Below are 24,053 nucleotides of genomic sequence, written 5' to 3'. Positions count from 1 at the left end.
TTATGAAAGAGCCCAACGAGGCAACAAATCAATTCCACATAATGCCAATAAAAAAGATTTGAAGAAGGCATTTACATTCATGAACATAAATCTTCAGCCAGAGCACAATGCCAAAAAAAATAAGAACTCTTAGAAGACATCCAACAATTTCATTATGAGGCCATGAATGAATGAGTGCCTGAATGAATCAATGAATGGCCGAAGCTAGATGCTGCTATTCGATTTTTATTGTTGGACCCAGTTTTTGGCGGCGAGTCAGTTTTTGGAGGACCTCACAATCGGCCGGAGCGCATTACGGGCGATTAGGTGTTAAACACACAATTCGTTGGGCATTTCGGAAATTGTCTGACGTAATTTATGACCCGTGGAACATTGCCCGAACCCTCGGCCCAAATGAACCCATACCTACTGAAAAAAGGGGGTCACAGTCGCTGAATGCAGTCGGTGAAAATCTGCAGGTAGGACCCACTTTGGTGGTCGTAAGCCCTCATCCTTGGTACCACAAATTTTCACTCAACTGCAATTCCTGAGCATGCGCCGCTGGACACTCGAATGAATCTGGAAGCACCCTGGAAGCTTTTTCGTTGGCGCCTCGGCGCCGCAATTAACCAGAAATTGGCAAAATAAAAAAGAGCAAAAATTAAGGTTAATGTAGGCCGGGGTCTGCTAATTAAGATATGGTTGCCTGGACTCGTACGCTTCACTGCATCGACTCCACTGCATCCCCGGATTCTCCACCTTTCGACAAGTCATTGAGCTGTTAAATTTATTTAATGCCTGCACAATGGAGTCGAACATGCTGCCAGTGGCTTTGTTATTAATTTTTATTGCTGTGCGATTGAGACAAGTTAATTTTTCCACAGCCTTTCTTATTCGCTGGAATTGTCCGAGTCACGGAATTGCCTGAATTCGGATTCCCATGATCCCGACTCGAGGATCACGCTGCGCCTTTGTTTCCCATTTCAGACATCAAGTGTCGGGCAGGTCCTTTTCTTTTTCAGTTCAGTGAATGAGGTCCTTCATTCATGCCTCGCCCAGAGACTCTCTCCATTCACAGATTTATTCTTCAGATTTTCCAGTTTTGTGGGTGTGTCGCACATGGATTACACTAATGCACCCGTTGTCCTGCAATTTAATGCACTCGCCGCACTCGAAAATAGTGAGAGAGCGAGGATTTAATGATGTTCCCATCAAGTTCAAGTGCCCCGAGTCGGCAAATTCGCAAAAAGGATTTTCGGTTTTTGTCCGCAGCAAAACAACGAAATCCTTTCATATGTTTCAAGAACCCTTCATATTTCATCGATACTTGAGTGCCGCCAGAAGTGTTTATTGTCTCTGGGCATTGTCTGAAGGACTCGCTTTCATCCTCTGAGGATCGTGTATCTGTTACTGAAACCAATAACCGATCCTCTTCAAGTGCAGGTGAGCACGAGCCCTACTCCGCTGACTAAGCGACTTTTCAGTCAGAAAAGAGGATTCTCTGCATATCCTGGAACTGATGCGCTTAACTCTTTGACTTTGTTTTGGGATTAGCAGATGAGCCAATGATCACGATTTTCCTCAGGACCATGAAAAACCACTATGCTATGTAGGATAGGATGATTCGATTTGGTGCTGGTACACAGATTAAAGGGGTTTTTTTATTTCCTCAATACTTTATTGACTTTGGGTACAGTAATGTTATTCATTTATTTTCTGTACCACATCTGGAGTGTCCTCATGCGCTTAATTTTCTTCTGCAGCTGCAATACTCCATACATGAGAGCTTCGGCTGTGGGTGGGCAGCCCGGAACGTATATATCCACCGGAACAATCCGATCACAGCCACGCACAACCGAGTAGGAGTAGTGATAGTAACCCCCTCCGTTGGCACAACTTCCCATTGAGATGACCCACCTTGGTTCCGGCATTTGGTCGTAGACCTTCCTCATAGCCGGAGCCATTTTATTGGTCAGTGTTCCGGCCACAATCATGCAATCCGCCTGACGGGGAGAGGCGCGAAAAACCACACCATAGCGATCCATGTCGTATCTGGGAGCGGCGATGTGCATCATTTCCACCGCACAGCAAGCCAGACCAAAGGTCATGGGCCAAATCGAACCCTTGCGCCCCCAGTTCAACAAATCGTCCAACCTTGCCACAGTCCATTCGCCCCAAGTCTTCTGATCTCGTCCAAAAGCGGAGTAGCCCCATTTGGGCGGAAAGGGGCACTCAAAATCATAAACTGGCAGGGTCTTCTGCTCCCGAAACCACTGGGAAGACATGACTTGGCTACGGGCAAGGAGAAGCTTGGTAGCATCCTTAGACATCCTTAGGAGCGCCATGACTCTAAAAACAAAAACAGTTCTTAGTGTTTCAATTATCAGGAACAACTTACTCTCAAAATTATAAAATTTGTATATCAACAACTGTTACGGGGAATAGATTGATAGCTCTGTCAGAGCCGGATTGTTTCGTTTATAATTTTGTAGTTTATAGAAAGGGAGTCTAGATCCGTAGTCCAGAAACTAAACTAAAAGTGAATCTTTTCCTCTAAGGAATTCCATCTAAATTTGGCAAAGATATCGAAATTTCTATGGGTCATGTGTGTTTTTTTGAAAACTGGGAAATTCATTAACAAAATTTAAAATTCTATTACTAAAAATCGTAAGCAAATTTGCCTAATTTTAAAATATTATTATATTTCTATATATATTACTCTTGCTTTCAAATATTTCTAAGCTATAAGAAAATAGCAATAAATTATCCATAAGAATATCATAATTTATCATATTCGCTATCGTTCTCAATAAATTTTTAAAGCCTTTTTGAGACCTTGTCACCAACTCATTTGGCCATAATACTATCGCTTGGCGTCAAAATCAATCCAAAAACTTAAGCACTCAACACAGGGACAGGACAGGGACGGACCCAGGGCAAGGAATCGGAATTGGAATGGGAATCGTTGGGCTCATAAATACGCATGAAGCCTCCATTCATGCAGCATCGAAGCGAGATCATTTAAAAGGAAATTATTAGCTGATTGCAGCAGCGCCAACCCCTGCTGCTGGTGGTTGGGTTTTTAATGGGGCCTGGGGACTTGCAGCCTGGGGATTGGGGAACCTGGGGACTGGGAAATGTGGACATAGAGCAGATGCATCCGCGGAGAGCTTACGCAATCTATGCTCGGGCTCATTACGAAGGCACACACAGAGCTAGTGCACTTAAAGAAAATGTAAAGCAGAATATTTTTGGAAGAATGTAACCTCTAGTTTTACCCCTCAAAAAAAGTTAAAAAAAAAGGTTGAGATTGGACTGACTAATTTTTTTAAATAGCTAAAATATTGGACAATCACCTTTTGGACCCTATAAAAATGCTCATTACTCATAATACTCAAGCATCACTTTTAAAAAGTTTCATAAATATTTTATTTCTGAGTGTCAGAGTGGAGTCATGGCGCTGACGCAGCTGGTAATCAATAGTCGGTGGAAAAATGGCAACTGCCACTGTGGCTGCTGTGTCTTTTTGCGGTTTTTAATTAACGCTTTTGCACAATGCTTGTCTAATTACGCCTATGGTGCCACAGGCACGACAACAAAACGGCACCAACTACTAAATCATCAATATTGTCAAGCTGCAACAGCTGCTGTGGCTGTGGCTGCCTCCACCGCTGCCTGCGAATCCTTCAGGATGAGCAATAGAAAAACGGTTGGCAAAAACCAAAAAAGTAAAGGAGATGGTAGACAGGGAACAGCCATTGACGACGATCATCGCATGGCAATTAGGCATTGACTGCATTTGATGCATCATTAATTGAATTAAATTTGCATTTAAATGTGCACCTATGAATGGGATAGAGGACTCGAATACGAACCCGCGTTCTCGTTCGCATTCGATTCCCAGCCAACTCGTCTGCCCCGACAATGGCCTGATGAAGTCATATAGGCCCAGTTTGTGACCACAGCAACACAGCTACCAGTGCATTGCGAACGCACAGCAAAAATGCCAATTTAAAATGGCTAAAATAAATTGGTTTCGTTCGGTTTGTTCGCTCATCCGATGGCTGGCCAACGCAAAATAGACTATCATCAATTTAAAATCAATATGTCACATAAATTGGAAGGGAAATCAACGCCAAAAGCCGCCAACAATATTGGCCAAAGAAATAGTGGTCAAAAGGTAAAAAAAGGAAACGATGTGAAATAAATAAGTAAGGGAAGAGGATTAGCAGAAGGGGCTTAGACTCTGATTTAAATACTCTTTTTGAAATTTTATTTTTAATAACATTCCATTTTTGTATATCTATTAATATAAATATGATTTCCTTTCTATTAAATATATTATTTTTCAGTGTTACAAACTTTATATTAAATTTAAAATATATTTTCATTGAGAGTATCATAAAAATGGACAATGGCTTTAGTCCACTGCGATTACTTTGCTATAATTCGTCGTCATCGTTGCCGCAGCTTCTGCCTCGGCTTCTGCTAAGGATGTTGCAGTTGCATTTGCAGTTGGTGACATCGTCGCTTGGGTTTTATTGGCCACTTTTGGCCACATCAGCGACAACGATGAGACAGGCGAGCTTCCTGTCCTCTAGCTGAACGTAGGATGTTCCATACTCCAATATATATATGTATATCTGAGAGTGTATGGCGGACAACTTGCCATTATTATGCGCATGTTGCATTGCACTGCATTGTTGCCAGATACTGTTGTGGTTGTGATTGTTGTTGTTGTTGTTGCCGGATTTGTCAGCGATCCTCAAAGTGATAAAAATTGCTCGTAAATCCTTAACGAGTGGAACTAACACGCGCTGACTGGCTAGCTGCTGGCTTGTTGACTTGGCTTACTGGATCGCTAACCGAAAGTTTCCGCTGACGGCCCCCGCATCCGCATCCGCACACCACATTTGTCTTTTTAGTGAACTCCTAAAACTCCACAACATGCCAAATGAAACAATGGCCGATCCGCAGACCGAAATGGACGCGCTCATCTCTTGATCTGCATTGTTAGCAGCAGACGGTCAGAAGGAGCAACAGGAGCAGCAGCATCGGGAGGAACTCTTTGCATCCAGCACAGCTCGCACCGAAGCGATGCTCTTGGCCAGTTTATGCATCACCAAACACCAAATTGACTCCATTAAATTCCAATTGTGCCAATGTTTCTTTTTGGCGTCGGGGGAGTATTGGCCAAGCTGACGATATTTTGTTGCAACAAAGTTTGGGAACATGGCCAATAGAAAGGATCTTAACAGCAAGCAGTTTTCACCAAAATAAAAACATTTCACGTACAAAGAGAGTGCACTAACTGGTGGAATGAAATGTAAAACCTCACAACTAGCTATAGCCACTGATAAACCACACAATTAAGCCTTAATGTCCGCCAGATAAAACGCTAATTTAACAACCCCACACAAGAAGTGAAACCAAAGTTACAGGTTAACGTTAACAAATCAGATCGAAACCATATGGTTAACCAATTAAAGATGCAAAAGACAAAAGCCAGACAAAAACCGACTGACAATAAAATCAACAAATTTTCGTATTTAACGATCGGCAAATTAACATACATTTACACATGCCGGGATCGAGGAGCGGGACAAACGGGTTTTCTGGCTTTTCGAGGCGGGCCACCGTCAGTCAAAACGACCGACCACCCAAATGGGAGAGGGGTATCAGTGTTGGCAGTGTAATATATAAAATAGATACATATTAAGGAGATAAAAACTCCAAAAAAGGAATATAAAAATTTACACATAGTACATCATAATTTAAAAAAAAAAAAAACAAAAAAAAATAATAAAGAATATTGTATATTTATAGATATTACTATAAATAGATTATACATCTCTTAAAAATAATATTTAGTATTTTAATGGTAAAGTTAAAAAAAAATTAACTTAAATATCTTAAAAATCAGCTAAAAAGGCATCACTAACCCACAGATACTGAGACTGAGGAGAGTATTATTCAATGGCTGCTCCACTGGCCTCACTTGTTGGCTTGTATGTATAAGTAGGTGTTGACAGTTCGTTATAATAATAACTACTTTAAAATAAAGCCCCGGCCAGAGCCGATAATTAATTGCGAACGATTAATGACAATGTTATCTAAGCGAACGACAAACGCCGCGGGGGCTGAGACCCCAACGCGGACGGAATGCTCCACTCGTCGCCTTCTCGCTCGAGTTCAGATGAGTTCAAGCATAACGCCTCTGCCTCATTTTGGGGCGTGGTCAGCGCCTGCTGTTTTCAGCTAACTGTTTTGCTTAATTTGCGGATGATTCAATAAGCAGATTCGTCTTAAATGTATTTATTACTTCCCCACCCTACAGAAGGCGGCCCCTTTGATTCTGGAATATGTGGTTAGTATGTAAAACACACAAAATCCTTTTAATACATAATGTCATATGCACATCACTTACCACCAAACATTTGTATTTGTCTTTGTCTTGGGATTGTTTGCTTTTGTTTCACGGTTTTATATTTTTTTCACCCCAACCCCTGGTACTTTCACTTTTCCGCTCTCCGGCGGATAATTAATGTGCTCCGCGACCCGGAGTTTCCATAAGTAGGGTGCTCTAAATGTCCCCTCCTAATACATAATTACGTTGTTTCATTAACAGCATTAGCAGCGACGATATTTCACCCGACTTCTGGAGTAGGGATCGGGATCTGTTTTGAAGTGGAGGTGTCTCCTATATGCTAGCTGCCACTCTTGATTTATCGACATTAGTTCGGATAGTTTGGATGCCTTTTTCGTGGGTGGCAACTAGAGATGCACATGGTTCTTTCGAGGTAAGTTAAATGGATATTTTTTAAAATTGAGTGTAAAATAGATACATTTGTTAGACAATAACTTTGCAGAATTATAAGTATTTGACTAGAAAGCAGACAATGGGTCTAATCCCTCTTAATAATGATTCCATAATAATTTATATGTCGTTTGTATAAGTATCGTATAGCATTAAAGTAGCATAACTCAGTAATATTTATGTTTAAAAATTAATATATTTAATAGTTATTTTATATCCAATTATTCCAATTTCCAATAGAAACTCACGTTCCCATCTCTATTGTATGATCTCGGCGTTATGGATTATTAATGCAATGGGTTGTGAACGGGCAGATGAGGAGGCATTGATCACTCTCCGGTCCCCGTGGTGTTTTTCCCCCTATTTGATATTCTTCCCGAGTAGAGGGGAGTGGTGCGAAACCGACTAATGCAATCTCAAGTATGTGCGACACGCTGGCTGGGGTGGCTGCAACATGTGGCTGGATACTGGATGCCTAATATACTTACTGGATATCGAGGTATATGTATGTGCTCTATATGTGAAGTGGCATAAAAAGATGCACTCGGCCGTCGAATTTATGGGATGCGGCATGTTGCCGTTGGCCTGATGCTCGCACGCATTTAAATACCTAATAAAAGTTACACTTGAAAATTAATGAGCAGCGTTTTCAGCGTTTATGGAACACGACAAAGTGACAACACTTGAATTAAGTTGTTCCCCCCGTTGGATGGCGGGGTCCTTGGATGGCGGCTGGAGGATGGAAGATCGCAGATCTTGAGACCCGAACTCCAACTCCATTTCTCTGCCAACGTTTTGGGATGTCAGATGCTGAGATTTCGTTTTAGTTGGCGCAATAAATTTTGTGGTTTAATGGGGCGGGCTACGGCAGTTTCAGGCAACGGCAACGGCAGCAGCAGCAGCAGACTCTGCGGCATGACTCTGAAGTTTTTCACTTTGATATTCGAGCGTCTATTAATGAAAACGTCGCGCTGCATTGGGGCGGCCTTTTTTGGCCTATTTTATAGGGCACACTTCCTTTTTTAATGCAGCCGAACGGGCCGCATCGACCGGGGAGTTTAGACCGGGAGCTTAAGGCGCATAAACGAGGCTATTAAAGTGACAAAAATTGACACTAATCATGCTCGGTTGCCAGCCAAAAGGGTGGCCGCCCATTTGTTTTGGAGGCCGAAAGGCAGAGTCCACATTTTGTTGGGCTGTCATGTTTCAGGCGGTTGGTAATTTATGTCTTAACACTTACAGATCGTTAGCAAAATGAACCGGGGAAAGGGTTAGGTCAGTGCTAGCTAAGAGAAGTGATGGAAAATCATATAATGAGAACTAACCATAGGTTATAAGCTAAAAACTAACTAATAAATTATAGTATAAAATTGAAAAATTTCCAATAATATATTGAAATTATGTAAATTTCTGTCAATTATTCAAAATAACAGCTATCAATTGCGAATGCAAGAAATCAACACCATCCATCCCAGATAGCCGGGCAATAGCAACACCATCGCTAAACGCACCAAAGTAAATTGTTCGATTAATTGGATTTTAACAGCGACAAGTAGCCGCCTGGCCAGGACAACAGACAAAGGCAATAAAAAAGAGTGCCGGGAGGGGGTTGGCCAAGGGAACCTGGGAGGCTGGCCACTGGGAGGAGGTGAAGAGACAAAGACCAGCAGCAACATTCCCAAGCAGCTAAAACAGCAAAGGCAGACATGAACTCTCGCTGCCAAGCGAAATAGAGATGAATTTACAGCTACAAATCGCTTGATCAGTCAACATTTTAGCAACGTCTAATTGTCAGTCAGTCAACCAGACTGACAACAACGGCAATGGCAAGCCAACAACAGCAGCAGCAGCAGCAGCAACTGCAACATCAACATCCACCAGAGAGGGACGGCAGCAACATCAGGCAGCACAGAAGCAACATCGGCAAAAAGAGGCCCAAAGTTGAATTTTTATTGTTGTCACAGCAATTTCAATTGGTTCGATGAGCATTCCAGCATTGCACGCGGCCAACTAGCGGAGTAAACGAAGGAAATACCATACCACGTACAATAAAACCAAATCAAATGAAAATAAAAACAAAACTGGCTTAGAGAGAGGACACACTGGAGGAGCCACAGCTCCATCATCGATATTATGTCGCTGGCAGACGCTGGCCAAGGTGAAGATCTCATCGACAAGCGTTTGCCTCTATCTTTTGGTTCTTATGTACAGTAAAGCATTCATACAATGAAAAGTTAAACATTTTGTTAAAATTTTATATTAAATAAAAAGTACTTTTTATTCCAAACTTTTATTTTATTAAATGCTGCACGTAATTTTTTCCCTATGATAATAATATAATATTATAGAAAAAACACATATATTCCAAACTATTTCTCACCTATTTGAGAATTTCTTAGCTATTTCTTTTAAGAAGAATATAAGACTAACTGACTTTATGACTATCTAACACCTCCTTTAAAGACCAAATTACAAATAGTTAAACAATTATAGCATAATACAAATCTTTGTAAATAAAAATTCATATTGTTGTTTGAATATTTCTTTAAAATCTTTATTTCTTAGAAAATATTTTTTAAAACTCTACGATAAGGGTTTTTTTCGATAAAAGAAACCTCTTTATATTTCATCAAATTTTGTTCCCTACAATTTTACTTTTAAAATGTATTTTTCAAAAAAAAAATTATCAATTAATTTTTAATTTCCAAAAGTTATATCTAAAGTCAGACTGTATTACAATTTTTTGCCTCAGCTCAATGTCAGTCCGTCAGTTTGTCAGTTCGTCAGTCTGTCAGTGTCGTCGGGCCAAAGCGAGCAACGTCTCTCTCCCCAACACTTGGTATTTATGCCAATTAGTATGAAATTTCTTACGTGCCCGCAGACAGCCGTTGCCGTCCCAGCGAAGATCCAAGATCCAGGTCCAGAGCTCCATCCTCATCACAAGCCATAGGCTGCTTCCGCTTAAACTGGTCCAGTTTCATTTCTCGATTTCACCCTAATGCCATCCAGCAGCTACCGTACCCAGTACCCAGTATCGCCTGTCTCTTATTGTCTCTCCACGGGCTTAGCGCCATTTTTGTCGCGCTTTTCTGACTTTGGCTAATCTGAGTGCTTAAATCGCCCGATCCAAAAATATTTTGTATTCAATTCGCATCGGCCTTCTCTCTGCAGAGGCTTCAATGCATAAAAATGTAATTCAAATATGCAACAAAATGCGGATTAAACGTCCAAGAGATTGTACTTTTCTTAATTCAGTGAAAAGCAGAAATGTTTAATTAACAGATTTGACAAAACTCTACCAAGTATATGTCTAATATTTAATTTAATTTAAATTTTGTTAAATAATATAACTGAAAAATATACATAGAAAATATTGTAGCCCCCAAAACACCAAAGAACTCCCGAGATAATCGGCCTCTTACAAGCTTAGCCAGATCACTTTGTTTACTTACCTGATGGGGAATCGAGCCACCAGTTTGGCCAACGATTTCGTTTCAGCCTGCTCCAATTAAGTTTTACTCGCACCCATGCTGACTCCAGTCAGACAAATTTCGAAAACAATTTTCCGCCCAGCAAGTGTGACTCGTTAGGCACTTGGGCGATGTGGTGTGGCTATAATTGAGCAATTATTCATTCAAATGGATTGCCAATTTCGCCGACCAGCCCACAACAGTGAATCCACCTCGGGGCCAATTTAGCGGATCGAACTGCAATTGCGATTGCAATTATAAAACAATCACTTGTCGGGCTAGGCGGCTCCTGGTCGCCACCTTTAACGGCTGCCCATTATTTCTGGATCCCATCCTTGTTTTATTCACTCGCTTCGTTTTTTTTTCTTTTTTTTTTGGGGCGGCGACCACGCAAATTGTGCTTACTTAATAAGTCGTACAACCTGCTAATGTGAGCAATTTACCAAAGGAACGCGCTCCACCCGGTGGTGGCGGTGCTACCGGTGGTGCAGGTTCCGTAGCTGGTTCTCTTCTGTGGCTCCTCTGTGTTTTTTCTGCGGTCCTCGCGCATGCGCAACCTCCGATTGCAATCTGCAAAAAGTCAGGCCAGAATCCACCAGGCAGTGTGTGTGAGTGCGCACAATAAAAAGGTGCGAGCTTAAAGAATTTATGGGCCAGCCACGGTCGATAAGGTAAACTAAAAATAAGAAAAAAAAATAAAATAAGAGAAAAATAAAAATAAAATAAAATACAAAGGAGGAGCACTTCGTGCTGGCAAAACAAAGTCGCTGGGACAGCGCACCTAATTATTATAAATAAACCAATCGAACAATAAAGATCTGCTGGCCAACTTTCCACGAAATGTGCACAGTGGCCATAAGAACTTAATCGCAAATGAGATTCCGGGCCAGGTCGAGTCCCAAAACGGAGGCTGAAGCCGGCAACGCCATCGATAACACAATCGATGATGAGGCGGCTCCGTTCGACTCCGTTCGAACTTCGAATGCGATCCCATCCGATTCGATCCTCATCCTCATCCCGATCCGAGTCCAAGCCTAACAAGCGGCTTGATGGCCCAACATCCAGTCGGCTGGATTAATCGCTGACATGGTCCGGGGGAAATTCTGGCGGGCCAAGGGAATGACTCCCAAAATGTCCACGCTTACACTTGAGGAAACAAAACCTAACTAAGGATGAAATACTTCATAATGCTTGTTCTCTACCCAAGCGAACGCTACACAGTTTCTCTCAGTGCAAGTCCTTGGAGCTGCAGATAAGGCGCTGACGTAGTTAAACATATTGTAATTGCTGCGCTGCCACAAACGGGTTTCCATCCCGGACCGCGGTCTGGTCATTGTTTTGGAGAGGCCTCCCTATCTTGCCCCGCATCAGATTACCACTCTATGTGCAGACAAAGGCGCAGCAGCAGCCAATAAATGGAAGGCGTCGTTGTCGTCCTCAAGTTCAGCCCCATGCCTCCGATCCGAGTCCGAATCCCGATCCTTAGCCTCGCCTCGCTGTCGTTATGGCCTTTGATTTTTGTGGATCAGGCCCAGCACAGTAGCCGTTCGATAATTTGCTATGGCATTCCAAGTGTATGTCTCCTTATCCCGCATGTCAATCAAGCTCCTAATTATTCGCCGAATGCAAAAGATAATTGGACCGTCGTTTTTGGGGCCAGCCACTGGACCAGGCCAAAACCATTTCAATATAGCATACGAGCCAGTTCCGCAGCAAGACAATTATGACAAACTCCAAAACTTTGAAGACGTCCAATTAAATCAAAGGATAAACGGAAAAGGATATGAGAAGACGTGACTGATGATTCGAATATGTTTAGGATGTTTTAAGGACAATGTTTTTAGTTTAAATATTGATTTTTGATTTTATTTAAGGTTAAAATACTTACTTTATTGTAAGTATTCCTTTTTCTGGCCAGCATTTATTTGAGTTTTTAAATATTAAAATGGGATGTTTAAAATATAACCTGAAAATAATAATCAGTTTCCGCCATTTACTTATTTGAATCATTTTAATTTATTTAATTTAATTAGTGGAAAAAGTATTTATTGGCCGAAAGCCATATCTCTAGAGAGCTTCACTTACAGCCCCATTGGCAGCGTTAACGGCAGCTAATTCATTTGGCGTCCCAGCAGGTTTCCAGCTGCCTAACTGCCTATTCCTATCCACCGGCTATCTGAAAGTGGTAATCATGCTGGGAACGCATTGCACTGGTTCACATGATCGCATATAGGTCCTGCTCCTAGAAGCACAGAAAGAAAATTTGTTCATTTTTCAGGAAATAAATAGGATTGCCCATTTTAGATAATATTAATACAATACAAAAATTGTTTACTTGTATTCTTTTCTAAGAGCCAAACAACTTTTAATATATTTGAATCTTAACATTTTTTCCTGTGCACCTCCAAGTGTAATGAAATCACACATAAATGGGGGAAAATGAAACTGCGATCGCAGCCAGAGCAGCCAAAGGAGAAAAACCAGAAGGGGGAATATGGAGCCTGAACGACATCGAGACCATCGACACTTTGTACGTTGTTGTGTAAAACGATTGGCGCGTTAATCAACGTACAAATTTCCGACTTATATGGCCAGCGAATTAAATCGTTCCCCCGAGATCGGCGAACAGCCTTCCGACTCCAACTTCGACTCCGTCTCCAAGTCCAAGTCCGATTCCGATTCCGAGCCTGGTCAGCTGTCCGGCTGACAGCTGCCGATTAGAACTGGAGCGATAAATTATACAATTGCCATGCGTGAGACCCGCAAAGAGAGAGGATCCAATCAGATCGGTTCGGGAGCAGCTTCCATATCGAGGTCCTGGTCCCCGGGCTCAGCGGCAATGACAATTACACTGATTACATTAAATATATGAGGCCCATATTTGGTCGCCTCTGCTTGTCTTTGGGTGTGTTAACTGTTAGCAGGCTTCACTAAAATCGACAAAAAATAATCTCAGTTCAGCGTAATTTGTGCAATTTGCTGCCCCCTCAAGTATGCAACACGATTCGTCCAGAAACTCGTAAAAGCTATGCAAATTAGCAAGGACCTGGAATAGGTCAACGGAAGATAAGGAAAGGGTTTGTCCTGCAAAACGAATGCTACATACTCTAAGTCTTAGAGTCTAAGAGCATAAAAAAAAAATAAATAAATTAGGTGAATAAAAAAATTATTATTGAAACTATTCATTCATAACTTTTTGTCAGATAATGATTTTTAGTCCTGCAGTTTCTGTGAATGATTTTTATTCATTCTATTAGGGCTGTTCTCTGATACTCTAATGGGTAAGTTTACTATTTCAGCATGTACATAATAGAACCTTAAAAAATACCTAATTTTAGAAAATTACCGAAATACATATAAACTTTCCTTCAAATCCAAAATAAAATAAGAAAACATGCATTTCCCGACTTGCAAATGGTTGTTTGTTATGACCTGGGCAGTTTGTTTAAAATTCTTGTGGCGCGGCATGAAAAATCAATTATGTTAGTTGAACTTTCCGAGCTAAACGCTAAACAATTGCGCATAATTACGAGTGTGTTGCGTTTGGGTACGAGACCAAAACGGAGCGGAGCGGACCGGACTGCATTGCTGTTGCCTCAATTTGTGCATTTGCATAGGAAAATGAAGGCGGAAGGGATGGAGGACTCTGGTCGGGGGTTATGTGGCACAAACAAGTAGGAACAACAACAATTAAGGTTCAAAATGGCAAGAGTTAATGGCCGAGCAATTGAGGAAATGCACGTAAATAAATGACTTGGGGCTGCGGATACGGATTGGAATTGGGCACATTCGAAAGAATGCAGGAAATATTTGTTTGGGGGGACCTTTGATAGAACTAGGAACTGCGGGCATTTTATGCAATAGGAGGAACGGAAGTGGGTTTTGAGTTCTTAGCAAGAAGCTTTTAATTTTTTCGCTTTCAGTTAGCTATATTAAAAAGAGTTTAGTTACATGCATGCAAGTAGTTAAAATAAACCTTTAATTTTAGTAATTATGTTATTTAATAAAAATTCCACACAAAACCAAAATATTATGCCTTTAACTTTTCAGTAGGTCTCGTTATATCAATCTGGAGTAAATTGTAAGCAGTTTTAGATTTAAATTTCAAGTACCACCACCCGACAAGCAAATGCAGCGCCGCACCACCCAAAGAGCGTAATTCGATTCCCCACCGCTAACATTGTTTGAACAGCAGCCGGTGTGGTTTGAATTTCGCGCCAATTGAAGGCGAACCGGTTAACAGCCAGCCCAGCCGCTTACAAATAGTGTCATCGCTAGCTAAGTTAGCCACGTTGCGCAGCACTGGTTGCGCCTATCGCACGCGAAGAAGGGGAGGAGAAGTAGAGGAGAAAAACAAAATTGTGAAAAGTGTAAAGTTCGGGCAAAATCGAAGGAAAAGTCTGGCTACGGAGAGAGCGCTCGCTAACCCAACGAATAGGGGACCCGAGAAAGACGAAGAAATAGCGAAAAACAGTACCACCTGTCCAGCCTGCCTTTTACCTCACCCTTTACCTTTCAATTTAATATTTTCCTACCCACACTGACACACAGACCCCACACAACCGCAAAAAACTAACACATCTGCACGTTCACTGTGAGATTCTTTTTTGCGAAACCGAAAAAATCCAAGACGAAGGCCACAAAACCCAACAGCAGCGCAAACAAACGCTCCAAATGCGTGCACCCAGATATTGAAAAGTGATTGGAACTAAAAACGAGTAGGAATAGTGCCGAGTCACGCGGAATCAGCAAAAGATTGGATTGCAATATCCGGAGGAAGACGAGCAGAAACAGGTGCAGGAACAGGAGGCGAAGGAGCCAGGAACCCCGGGCGCAGGAGCCTTGAGCAGCATCCAGAACCTGGTGAAGCCATATCCAAACAGCCATGTCCATGCGGACGAAGGTGCTCGGGCTGGTGGACGTGATGATGCGCGTGCCACCGGTGATGGTCATCGACGAAATTCTGAAGATTGGCATGGGCCTGCCCACGCGCCTCTACCCGGAGAAGTCCATTCCATCTGATAGTGCCACCGCCTCGTCCGAATCCCTGCCCACGGAAAGCCCCTCCCTCAGCTCCGTAGACACCAGCCAAGACCCCTTCGCCACTATCAAAGCCTTCTTTGGCCTGGGCGACGGAGCGGACCAGGTCTCCCCGGCGGCTGGTGGGGCACAAGCTGCCCTCGAGCAATCCATTGAAAATGCCTCCAGAAACGCGCAGTCCGATGGAATGCTCAGCTCAGGATTCAACAGTCTGATGGATGAGCTGGCACACGACGAGACGCTTTCCGCCATGCTCAGCATCACAACGGTTAAGTTCGTCATCTGCCTGTTCGGTGAGTTCAGAAGGGGTCACCTCCGGTCACGGCTGTTCGCCGAGGAGTGGAAGAAATTCCATTTGTAAAAAGTGACTTGACCTAGAGCAAATATAGTACTGCGTCCATTAGGCCTGACGTGGACATTATAGCAACTCAGCAGATACCTTTGTTTTCCTACTCTTCACCGATAGCAGGCACTTTTCGCCAATCACCATTGAAACTCAGTATGTGAAGAGCCTTTTATCTTCGGCGAGATTTAGTTAGCACTATTAACTTGCAACTATTGAGAGAAGATAAGAAAAAATGGATCTTAAAAGGCGATCAGTACTTAGTTTTGAGTTATTTTTAGCTTTTACATGTAAACACAACTTCTAGAAAACAACATTAATGACAGTTTTAGTAGCTGGGCCCAAAACCTGATTAAAACAAGCATTTCACGACCCATAATCCCAGACAAACATTTTTATTTATTCCCAGAACTCGAGCGTAAATTAGTATTATTTTCAAAACAATTCTTATTATTATTCATTCATTATTAGATTAAACAGTAATTGCCTTCATTTGTCAAGAAAACAAATGGGAAATCTCTAGATTGGGTTCCGATAGAACGACCACAAGTTGGCACATTCCAGCCAGTTGTACGCTCGTATAAATTAGAAAAAGTAAAACATACCATTGAGTTCATTCCGCGAACCGCTGACGAAACACTCCAAATCCAATGGTCGCTTATCGGCCAGACTTTGAACCCCTTTCTGTCCAGCACCTAGCCCAGCCTAGTTGACTCACAAATTTCATGGTTTTGCAGGTTTCCTTACCGCCGCTTGCATCTTCATGCTGTGGACCCGTCACCTGGTGATGGTGTACATGTTCCTCACCTCGCTCGGCCTGACCTTTCTCTCCTACTGGTCCAACGTGAGCGCCCTGGCCCTGATGGAGCAGAGTCCCTGCATTTTAGAAGATCTCATGTCGCTCAATACGACGCGACTCCTAGACTCCGGAGGGGTGGTCATGTCGCTGGCGCCCCATCTTATAGCCCAGTGGTTTATGGGAATGCTGTTTGCCTACATCCACCTGGGACCCAGGTTCGAGATGCTCCAGAAGTCGATGCCAATCATATTTGCTAGTCCTATTCTGGTAGCCATGCTGCCGCTGCCGCCGAAACTAATCCATCACCTGCCGGTGGTGGCCGGCTTTACGCCCATCATCCTCACCAAGATCACCCTGATGCACAGCGCCATGGAGGCCAGTCGCACCGTTTACAATGGCTACCAGTATGCGATGAACTTTGTGTCCAACTTTGGCCTCTCGGCTCTCATCGAAAACGAGTGGCAACGCCTCAATGTCCCCAATGTTCTGAGGGTGTTTTGGACCATTAGGTGAGTTTATTAGCCTTAAGCTTTATGCGATTAATTAACTAATTCATGTGATTTGTTCTTTCAGAATAATTCAAGGGGGCTATGCTCTCGCCACCGCGGAAAAAGATGAACCATTGGAGTTCATGGCAGCGACTCAGAAGCTTCTAGTCGACGGCTGTGAGACGCTGACCGCAGTCCTGGGAATGACAGGTGTCATTTCGATGATATGCCACTATATAGGACGGGGCTTTCAGTGGTATCTGCTCACCTACGACACCGACGAGGAGAAATCATTGGGCACCGTGTCGGCGGTGCTCTTCTACATCCTCGCATTGCAAACCGGACTCACCTCGCTGTCGCCGGATAAGCGCTTCGTGCGTCTATGCCGCAACCTGTGCTTGCTGATGACTGCCCTGCTGCACTTCCTGCACAACATTGTGTCCCCCATCCTGATGTCCCTGAGCGCGGCACGAAATCCCTCTCGAAAGCGTCATGTCCGGGCCCTCTCTGTGTGCGCCTTTCTCGTGGTGATGCCGCTGTCGCTGCTCTACTACCTCTGGACCCAGAGATCCATCTCCACTTGGTTGCTGGCGGTTACCGCATTCTCTGTTGAAGTAATCGTGAAGGTAAGATCCCATTTGAATTACGAAACATTGTCCTTTAAATGTCGTCCTGGCTCTCAGGTGCTGGTTTCGCTGGCTACATACACGCTCTTCCTGCTGGACGCTCGCCGCCAGTTCTTCTGGGAGAAGCTGGACGACTACCTCTACTATGTGCGCGCTTTCGGCAACTCGGTGGAGTTCTGCTTCGGCATCCTACTGTTCATAAACGGCGCCTGGATACTGATCTTCGAATCGGGTAAGTGCACACAGAGTCCGCGTCCAGTTACATTAACACATGAGCAATCGAACCCATTGTCGCAAATCGAATTCCATTGGAACTTGTCCATCCAATCCGGAGCTTAAACCCATTGTGTGCGTGTCCAGCTTTTATGTTCAGTGTGCATGTAATATTTTTATTTGGTTGATTTTGTGTATCGATAACTATAACTTGATAGCTCAAAATGCTACAGGCGGCGCCATCAGAGCGATCATGATGTGCATCCACGCCTACTTTAACATATGGTGCGAGGCCAGAGCAGGTTGGTCGGTCTTCATGAAGCGGCGGTCGGCGGTCCACAAGATCTCCGCCCTCCCAGAGGCAACTCCTGCTCAGCTGCAGGCCTTCGACGACGTCTGCGCCATTTGCTACCAGGTGAGGACTCTTCACTAAGCTTCTCAAGTGGCTTCTAGTTAATGTGATGATTTTGCAGGAAATGTACTCTGCTAAGATCACACGATGTCGCCACTTCTTCCACGGTGTTTGCCTGCGCAAATGGCTGTATGTGCAGGACCGGTGCCCCCTGTGCCACGAGATTATGATGTATACGGACAAGGCGGAGGAGAGCACACCGGAAGCGGAACCATCACCAGCGGCTCAAGCTGAACAGCCTCTACGAATTTATCCCAGAGACGTGAGTACAAGTATTTGCCATGTGAGCATATCTTATGGTTTCTACAACACTTCAGGATGGAAACAACGCCGGAGCGGCTCGTCGGTCACCTGAACGGGTACTTGGAGAAGCGCCAGAAAGTGCCAACACCTCCAACGCCTCTGTGGCTGTCGCAGGCGAGGCATCTACTTCCAGCGTGGGGGAACAGCCGCAGGCTGTCTCGGAAACGAGGTCCCTCTCGGCCTCTGGAGGGAACAGCAATGCCAGCGCCAGCAGCAGTTCCAGCTATATCACGGCATCCGCCCAGCCTCCTCCGCCAACGGCTACTTCAGCTGCAGCGGTCGCCACGGCGGCGGCCAGCAACACGACGCACATGTTCCGGATGTCGCAGGACCAGCAGTGAGCAGCTGGGAGACGCACTCCGCGTACCTCCTCTAATTTCTTTATCTAATCACTTGGATATGTTCTGTGTGTTAGTGTACTTATGTAAAAATGCGGTTCTTTTTAGCAACAAGGGTTTCTCTACTTCTTCAAAGATCAATCTTTTCCTATCACACAGACACCCGAACCCAAGCACACCTCCGGTCCTCATTGGCACAGACATCTACGTAGATACATATAACACACGCAGCCATGCTTATTTAAATTATATACCATGCATATAATAGCTCGCTGAACCATAAGATGGAGATAATTGAACCAGAGATCTATGTACGTTAAGTTTATGGTAAAAAGTTGATCCAAAAATGTTGAAACAGACACAAAAAAATGTAGGCCTAAGTTTCCCGCGGATGAAACAGTGTAAAAAACCATCAGCAGATTTAAAACAAAACAAAAATGTATGTGGTGAAGTCTGAAAATGATTTAATCAAGTTACCAAGTAAAACTAGTTAAAAACAAAAATAAAAACAAAAGCTAAAAAAAAAACTCGAAATCAACTGATAAAAAAGAAATTAAACAAAACCCTACGTTGTATAATTTTGTAATGTAAAAATAACTTGAATAAGCAAATCCTTGTTTTGTTTTTATTTTAATTACCTATGTACGTTTATTTAGATTTAATGTAATTAAACGAAAGAAGCGGAAAATACAGAAAACAACAAAAAACAGTCTAATTTAAGCGAAACACACACAGAAACCATTGTGTAGCCTTTTGACTAGAGTCGTGGGTGGGATAACAAGAATATTAACATTAACTGGAGTGTGTTTCATTGATAAGAACGTGCCTAATTGTTTGAAAACCTAAAGAGTTTCAAAATATGTAATTTTGATGCTGAAACACACTGCCTGTTATTTTTGAAATATCCACTTCAGTTGAAAATCAAGTCATTATAGTTGCGGAGCAAGTGATAAGGCGAAACCCGACAGCAGGTGGTGGTTCGGACCACGGTAATACGATCAGCTCGCTCGAAGTTGGCCTTAACCGTCTCATAGTAGCGACCATCGCTGGAAAATCAAAAATATTAAATTAATATAATGAAGGGATATGATTATAGCATAAGCTCACCTGAGAACCATGCACCGCAGTTTGAGACACTTTACACGCAGAATATCGATGGCTTTTTGGCTTTTGTCGGAGAAACGAAGATTGTCCGGGTCCCAGCGCAGCTCCAGTCGCTCCAAGTTGCCACAGTTGGAGGCAATGGTGTCCATAAGCTGATCCACATGGATGTTCACACCCAGTTTCTCAGCAGTGCCCATCACAATGATTCTTAAAACATATTTTATTAAAATTAAATCTCAAAATTCAAGGAGTTCCACGTACTTGCAGTTTCCGAGGAGCGGCAAGACGCTCATCCACAGCTGGTCCGTAATGTGAGGCATTCCCGAGAGGCAGCAGGCGCTCAATTGGTGGCCCTGACGCTGGAGGAACTTCAGCAGACCCTCATCCGTGATGTTGTCCGAAGAGTCCAGATCCAATGAGATAAGGGATCTAAAATAAAAACCATTAGGGCTGCTACTTCGCATAATATTCTCAACTCACCGAGTTGTTCCCGACTCCACCCACTGCTTGAGGACGCTGTCATTGAAACCGTTGATCTGTCCGGCGGATAGGAACTTCAAGCTGGGTATACGGGTCAGCATGTCCACCAAACACTCGGTGGACAGATCCGTAGCCGTGATGTCCAGCTCCTGCAAGGCACACTTGTCCCACTCGGCCTGCATCACAAACTCGGACTTCAGACTGGTTCCATTCATCAGCAGGCAGGTGAGCCGCTTGGATCTCTGGATAAGGGTCTTCAGAGTGGATCCAGTGACCTTGTTGCAAAAGTTGACCGCCAAGCACTCCAGCTGGATGCAATTGGAGCTGAAGGCGTCAATGTGCGAGTCGTCGATGAAATTGATGCCATAAAGATTGATCACGCGGAGATTGGGCGTGGCTGACTTGAGTTTGTGGACGTTGATGACCTCGTAGATCTCCTCCTCCTCCTCCTCGCACTTCTCGTAGGTGCCGATCAGATGGAGCACCTCCAGGCCGTTGATGAAGTTGTAGATCTTGCGCATGAAGCCCTCCATGAAGATCACCTCCGAGAGGCAGATGCACATGTACCGGAGCTTGGTGGGGAAAGCCTGCATTTCGCTGAAATCGTGGAGCTGCATAGCTGGAAGACACACATAAGTTAAAATGTATATGGATAGTAGAATTCAGGAGACCTACCTGTGGAAAAGTCCAGTAGCATATGGGTGAGATTGGGGCACTTGGCGGAGAGTTCATGGAGCACCGTGTGAGTGATCAACTCAATGGGAAGTTCAATATACCGCAGGGTAGGTCCAAACCTAACGGATATCAGCTGGAGCAGCATCTCCAAGGAACCCACATGCAGCCCAGATACCTCTGGCCGCAGGGAGACATTCTTCCAGAGGCGAGTGTCGTAGGCGATCTGTCGCCATCGGCGACAAATCCGGGCCAGGCGGCAAATCTCGCGGTGCGACAGATACGAGAAGATGTGCAGCAGCACCTTGTCGGGCAGCTTCTCGATGGTCTGCGAGTAACGAAAATATTTTAATTACACCAGGAAAAATATATATTTGGTTTAAGTTTAAAACTTTTCAGAAGATAAATTTAAGGTAGAACACTAATTTTTTTAAAAACTGACTTCAAATTCTAGATTCCAATATTTCTTGGAGGAGGAAAAATTAGTTAGTGGAACATCAAGAAGAAATCACTAACTTGTTGATTCTTTTTGGGACAGAGAGAAAATCCTTTATCACAAGATTCTCAATAATTATTTTCTGTGTATAAAAGCACTCATTTTGAGGAACACTTTCTCTCCCAGCCATATTTTTTTGGGACAGAGAGGAAGTAATACCCTATTTAAGTCGATTTTTTACAACCATCCGTACCGTATCCGCAAAAGGACTGCGAACTGTGCCATCCGAGAGGTAAACCTGTGAGGCCTCGACGGCCAGTTGACCCCAAATATCCGTGGAAATATCCATTCCTTGACCGATATGTGCGTATATAGAGGGGATAAGCACTTGCTTATATAAAATATAGATATAAACAGAGGAACACCACGCGTGGACTGGTCTGCCAGAGGAATATCCGTCGGACTGAGCTACTTTCGCGCTACTGCTAGTAGATGAATCTCATCAGCATCGACATCGGAATCTCCAAAAGACCCGCCAGGCAATCGACTCAAGAGAACCAGGTGCCTATTTATAGACGAGGGCTAGTAATGACCAGTAGAATGAGTCTGAGAGCAGTGGCAGATCTGGCTCGGCTGCAACAGCTGTTTGGTGGATGCCACCGCACCACGCACGCACTCTCTCATCCACCAACCTGGCGGTGGCTATACAAAAATATTTACAACGCACTTTTGTTTTGCTTATGCAAGGCATTCTAGACATACATTTATATTATTTAAAGTTGGCCAAAAGGAAACCTAAAGCATATTTCTTCCAGTATGATAGTAAGGTAGATAGATGGAAGTTGCAGTCTGAAGCTCGTAATACACGTCGTACGAGTAATATTTTTTGAATATTTATAAATTCTATATTTAATATTTTTTTCATAATTCCGATACGTTGGTCCTCAACTTTTTCAAACCAAAAATAAACTAATAAAAGTTAAACTAATTTAATCATCGCAGCTTGTCATACATGTCGTATGAGTGATATTCATTTTCTATAAAATGAACTACCTGTTTATTTTATCAATGCGATAAAAAGTTTTGAAATATTTTATTCAAAAATAAACTAATATAAGGAACAAAGTGTTTTTAATATTAAGATAATTTTCCATTCTTTCTCTCAGTGCCTACAATAGTTTGTATATAAGGACGCACATTGTTTGTTGCCAAAATGTATATATACACGCGATCTGTCGGCTGCCAATGTTTTGTTTTGTTTACTAAATATCTATATATCGTATATACTCACCAGTCGGGTCTTTCCCGCCGCACCGGGGTCGTCGCGTCCAATGGCTTGGGATGATGTCTGGGCTGCCAAAACATTCCAATTATCCATTGTGGTAATGGGAACTTGGCTAACTTATGGGCGGGATCGCTGGTGTAAATGTGTATGTATTTTTGGATCCGGGTCCGGGATTCTACTGGTTCTATCTCTATGAAGGCAGTCGGCGCCGGTTTGTGTCACAGTGAGAGTATTGTAGGCGCCTAAAATATATATTTTTATCAAGCGTTCATTCATAAAACGAGCGGAATCTGAAAGGCTTTTCCAATTAGTCAGCGTGGGGCTTATTACTTTTAAGTAATTGCAAAATAAGATTTATGACATTGCTTGAATGGTATTTAGGGTGGATCCACTCAGAATTTAAGCATCTATAAGTATGTACATATATACTATCATACTTTCCTTCTAAACTAAGCAACTAACTGAAATCTAGGTTAAATGCGACACATTACACATAATTACCCATGTTATTAATTGATTCTGTTTAGACACAATCTACAAATAAATTAGCACGAAAACAAAAGCCATTAATTAATTACTTGTTGCCTGCCGCGATCCGCAGTCAGTCAATTAAAATAGCTATTTTATGGCACACTGCACCCAAGAGCTCTGATAAATTATGCAAATTTTTGTTTATTCTGTGTGTTTTTTTGTGATCTTTTGATTTGCGAGTACACATCAAAATTTGTTTTACCCTTTGCCTGGGTTATTTATAGGCAGTTCGCCTGGCTCTGGCCGTTAATTTTGGGAGGCTGCACCACTCGACGACAATCACCGAAGAAAATTCAATTTCGTAACTTTCGCACAACAATGTTTTCAAAGGGGGCGGAAATTCTTGGCAAATTGAAATTCAGCTTTCACTTATTCAATGGCGAATTACTTGCAAATTGGATGCACAAATTCTTCGGATATTGGTCGATCGTTACGGTATTTACCGGGCTATTTGTTCCGCGTACTTGACTGCTCCACAACTTTCTGGCAACTGAGAAAACTCAGGCGTCCGCGGAAAATGGTTTATGCCAAAATCCGCTCGTCTAGTTGGTCCAATGAGGGATTACCGGGGGCATAGAGGTGCTCCGGGTGATCTCTATATAGCGAGTGCAGGCGTCATTTGGCGCAGTCGGCAGACATGGCTAGTATATGTTCTATGAAGAGGCATGCAGGAAAGGGCAGTTTTAGTTTAACAAACACGAAAATATATTAATTATT

General features: G+C 43.1%; 3 protein-coding genes across 7 annotated transcripts; 1 reads left to right on the top strand and 2 right to left on the bottom strand.

Moving 5' to 3' along the window:
* Window positions 1-1,635: 1,635 nt before the first annotated feature.
* Window positions 1,636-2,534, bottom strand: ND-20L (NADH dehydrogenase (ubiquinone) 20 kDa subunit-like). The gene is made up of 2 exons (XM_017245402.3): window positions 2,378-2,534; window positions 1,636-2,328 (listed from the first exon to the last, which is right to left on the bottom strand). Exon 2 carries the CDS (start codon window positions 2,322-2,324, stop codon window positions 1,689-1,691), a length of 636 nt encoding a protein of 211 aa, XP_017100891.1. The 5' UTR covers window positions 2,325-2,328; window positions 2,378-2,534; the 3' UTR covers window positions 1,636-1,688.
* An 11,782-nt stretch (window positions 2,535-14,316) lies between these two features.
* On the top strand, window positions 14,317-19,554 carry Trc8 (TRC8 ring finger protein). Of its 2 annotated transcripts, none has more exons than XM_017245601.3 (7): window positions 14,317-15,599; window positions 16,387-16,957; window positions 17,022-17,562; window positions 17,620-17,794; window positions 18,009-18,190; window positions 18,249-18,449; window positions 18,505-19,554. In XM_017245601.3, exons 1-7 carry the CDS (start codon window positions 15,152-15,154, stop codon window positions 18,829-18,831), a joined length of 2,445 nt encoding a protein of 814 aa, XP_017101090.2. In that variant the 5' UTR covers window positions 14,317-15,151; the 3' UTR covers window positions 18,832-19,554. The 2 variants fall into 2 exon arrangements, with proteins under 2 accessions (XP_017101090.2, XP_017101089.2); XM_017245600.3 differs by having other exon boundaries at window positions 17,994-18,190.
* On the bottom strand, window positions 19,443-23,898 carry FipoQ (F-box/LRR-repeat protein FipoQ). 4 transcript variants are annotated; one of them, XM_017245602.3, is made up of 7 exons: window positions 23,539-23,898; window positions 22,812-23,047; window positions 21,088-21,412; window positions 20,413-21,031; window positions 20,194-20,361; window positions 19,936-20,139; window positions 19,443-19,874 (listed from the first exon to the last, which is right to left on the bottom strand). In XM_017245602.3, exons 2-7 carry the CDS (start codon window positions 22,896-22,898, stop codon window positions 19,739-19,741), a joined length of 1,539 nt encoding a protein of 512 aa, XP_017101091.1. In that variant the 5' UTR covers window positions 22,899-23,047; window positions 23,539-23,898; the 3' UTR covers window positions 19,443-19,738. The 4 variants fall into 4 exon arrangements, with proteins under 4 accessions (XP_017101091.1, XP_070136932.1, XP_070136933.1 ...); XM_070280831.1 differs by having other exon boundaries at window positions 23,725-23,898; XM_070280832.1 differs by having other exon boundaries at window positions 23,780-23,874.
* Between the last annotated feature and the right edge of the window lie 155 nt (window positions 23,899-24,053).

This window comes from Drosophila bipectinata, chromosome 3R, assembly GCF_030179905.1.
Source record: "Drosophila bipectinata strain 14024-0381.07 chromosome 3R, DbipHiC1v2, whole genome shotgun sequence".
NCBI lineage: Eukaryota > Metazoa > Arthropoda > Insecta > Diptera > Drosophilidae > Drosophila > Drosophila bipectinata.
Note: the sequence above shows the minus strand (reverse complement) of the source record. Positions and strands in the feature narration are given on the sequence as shown.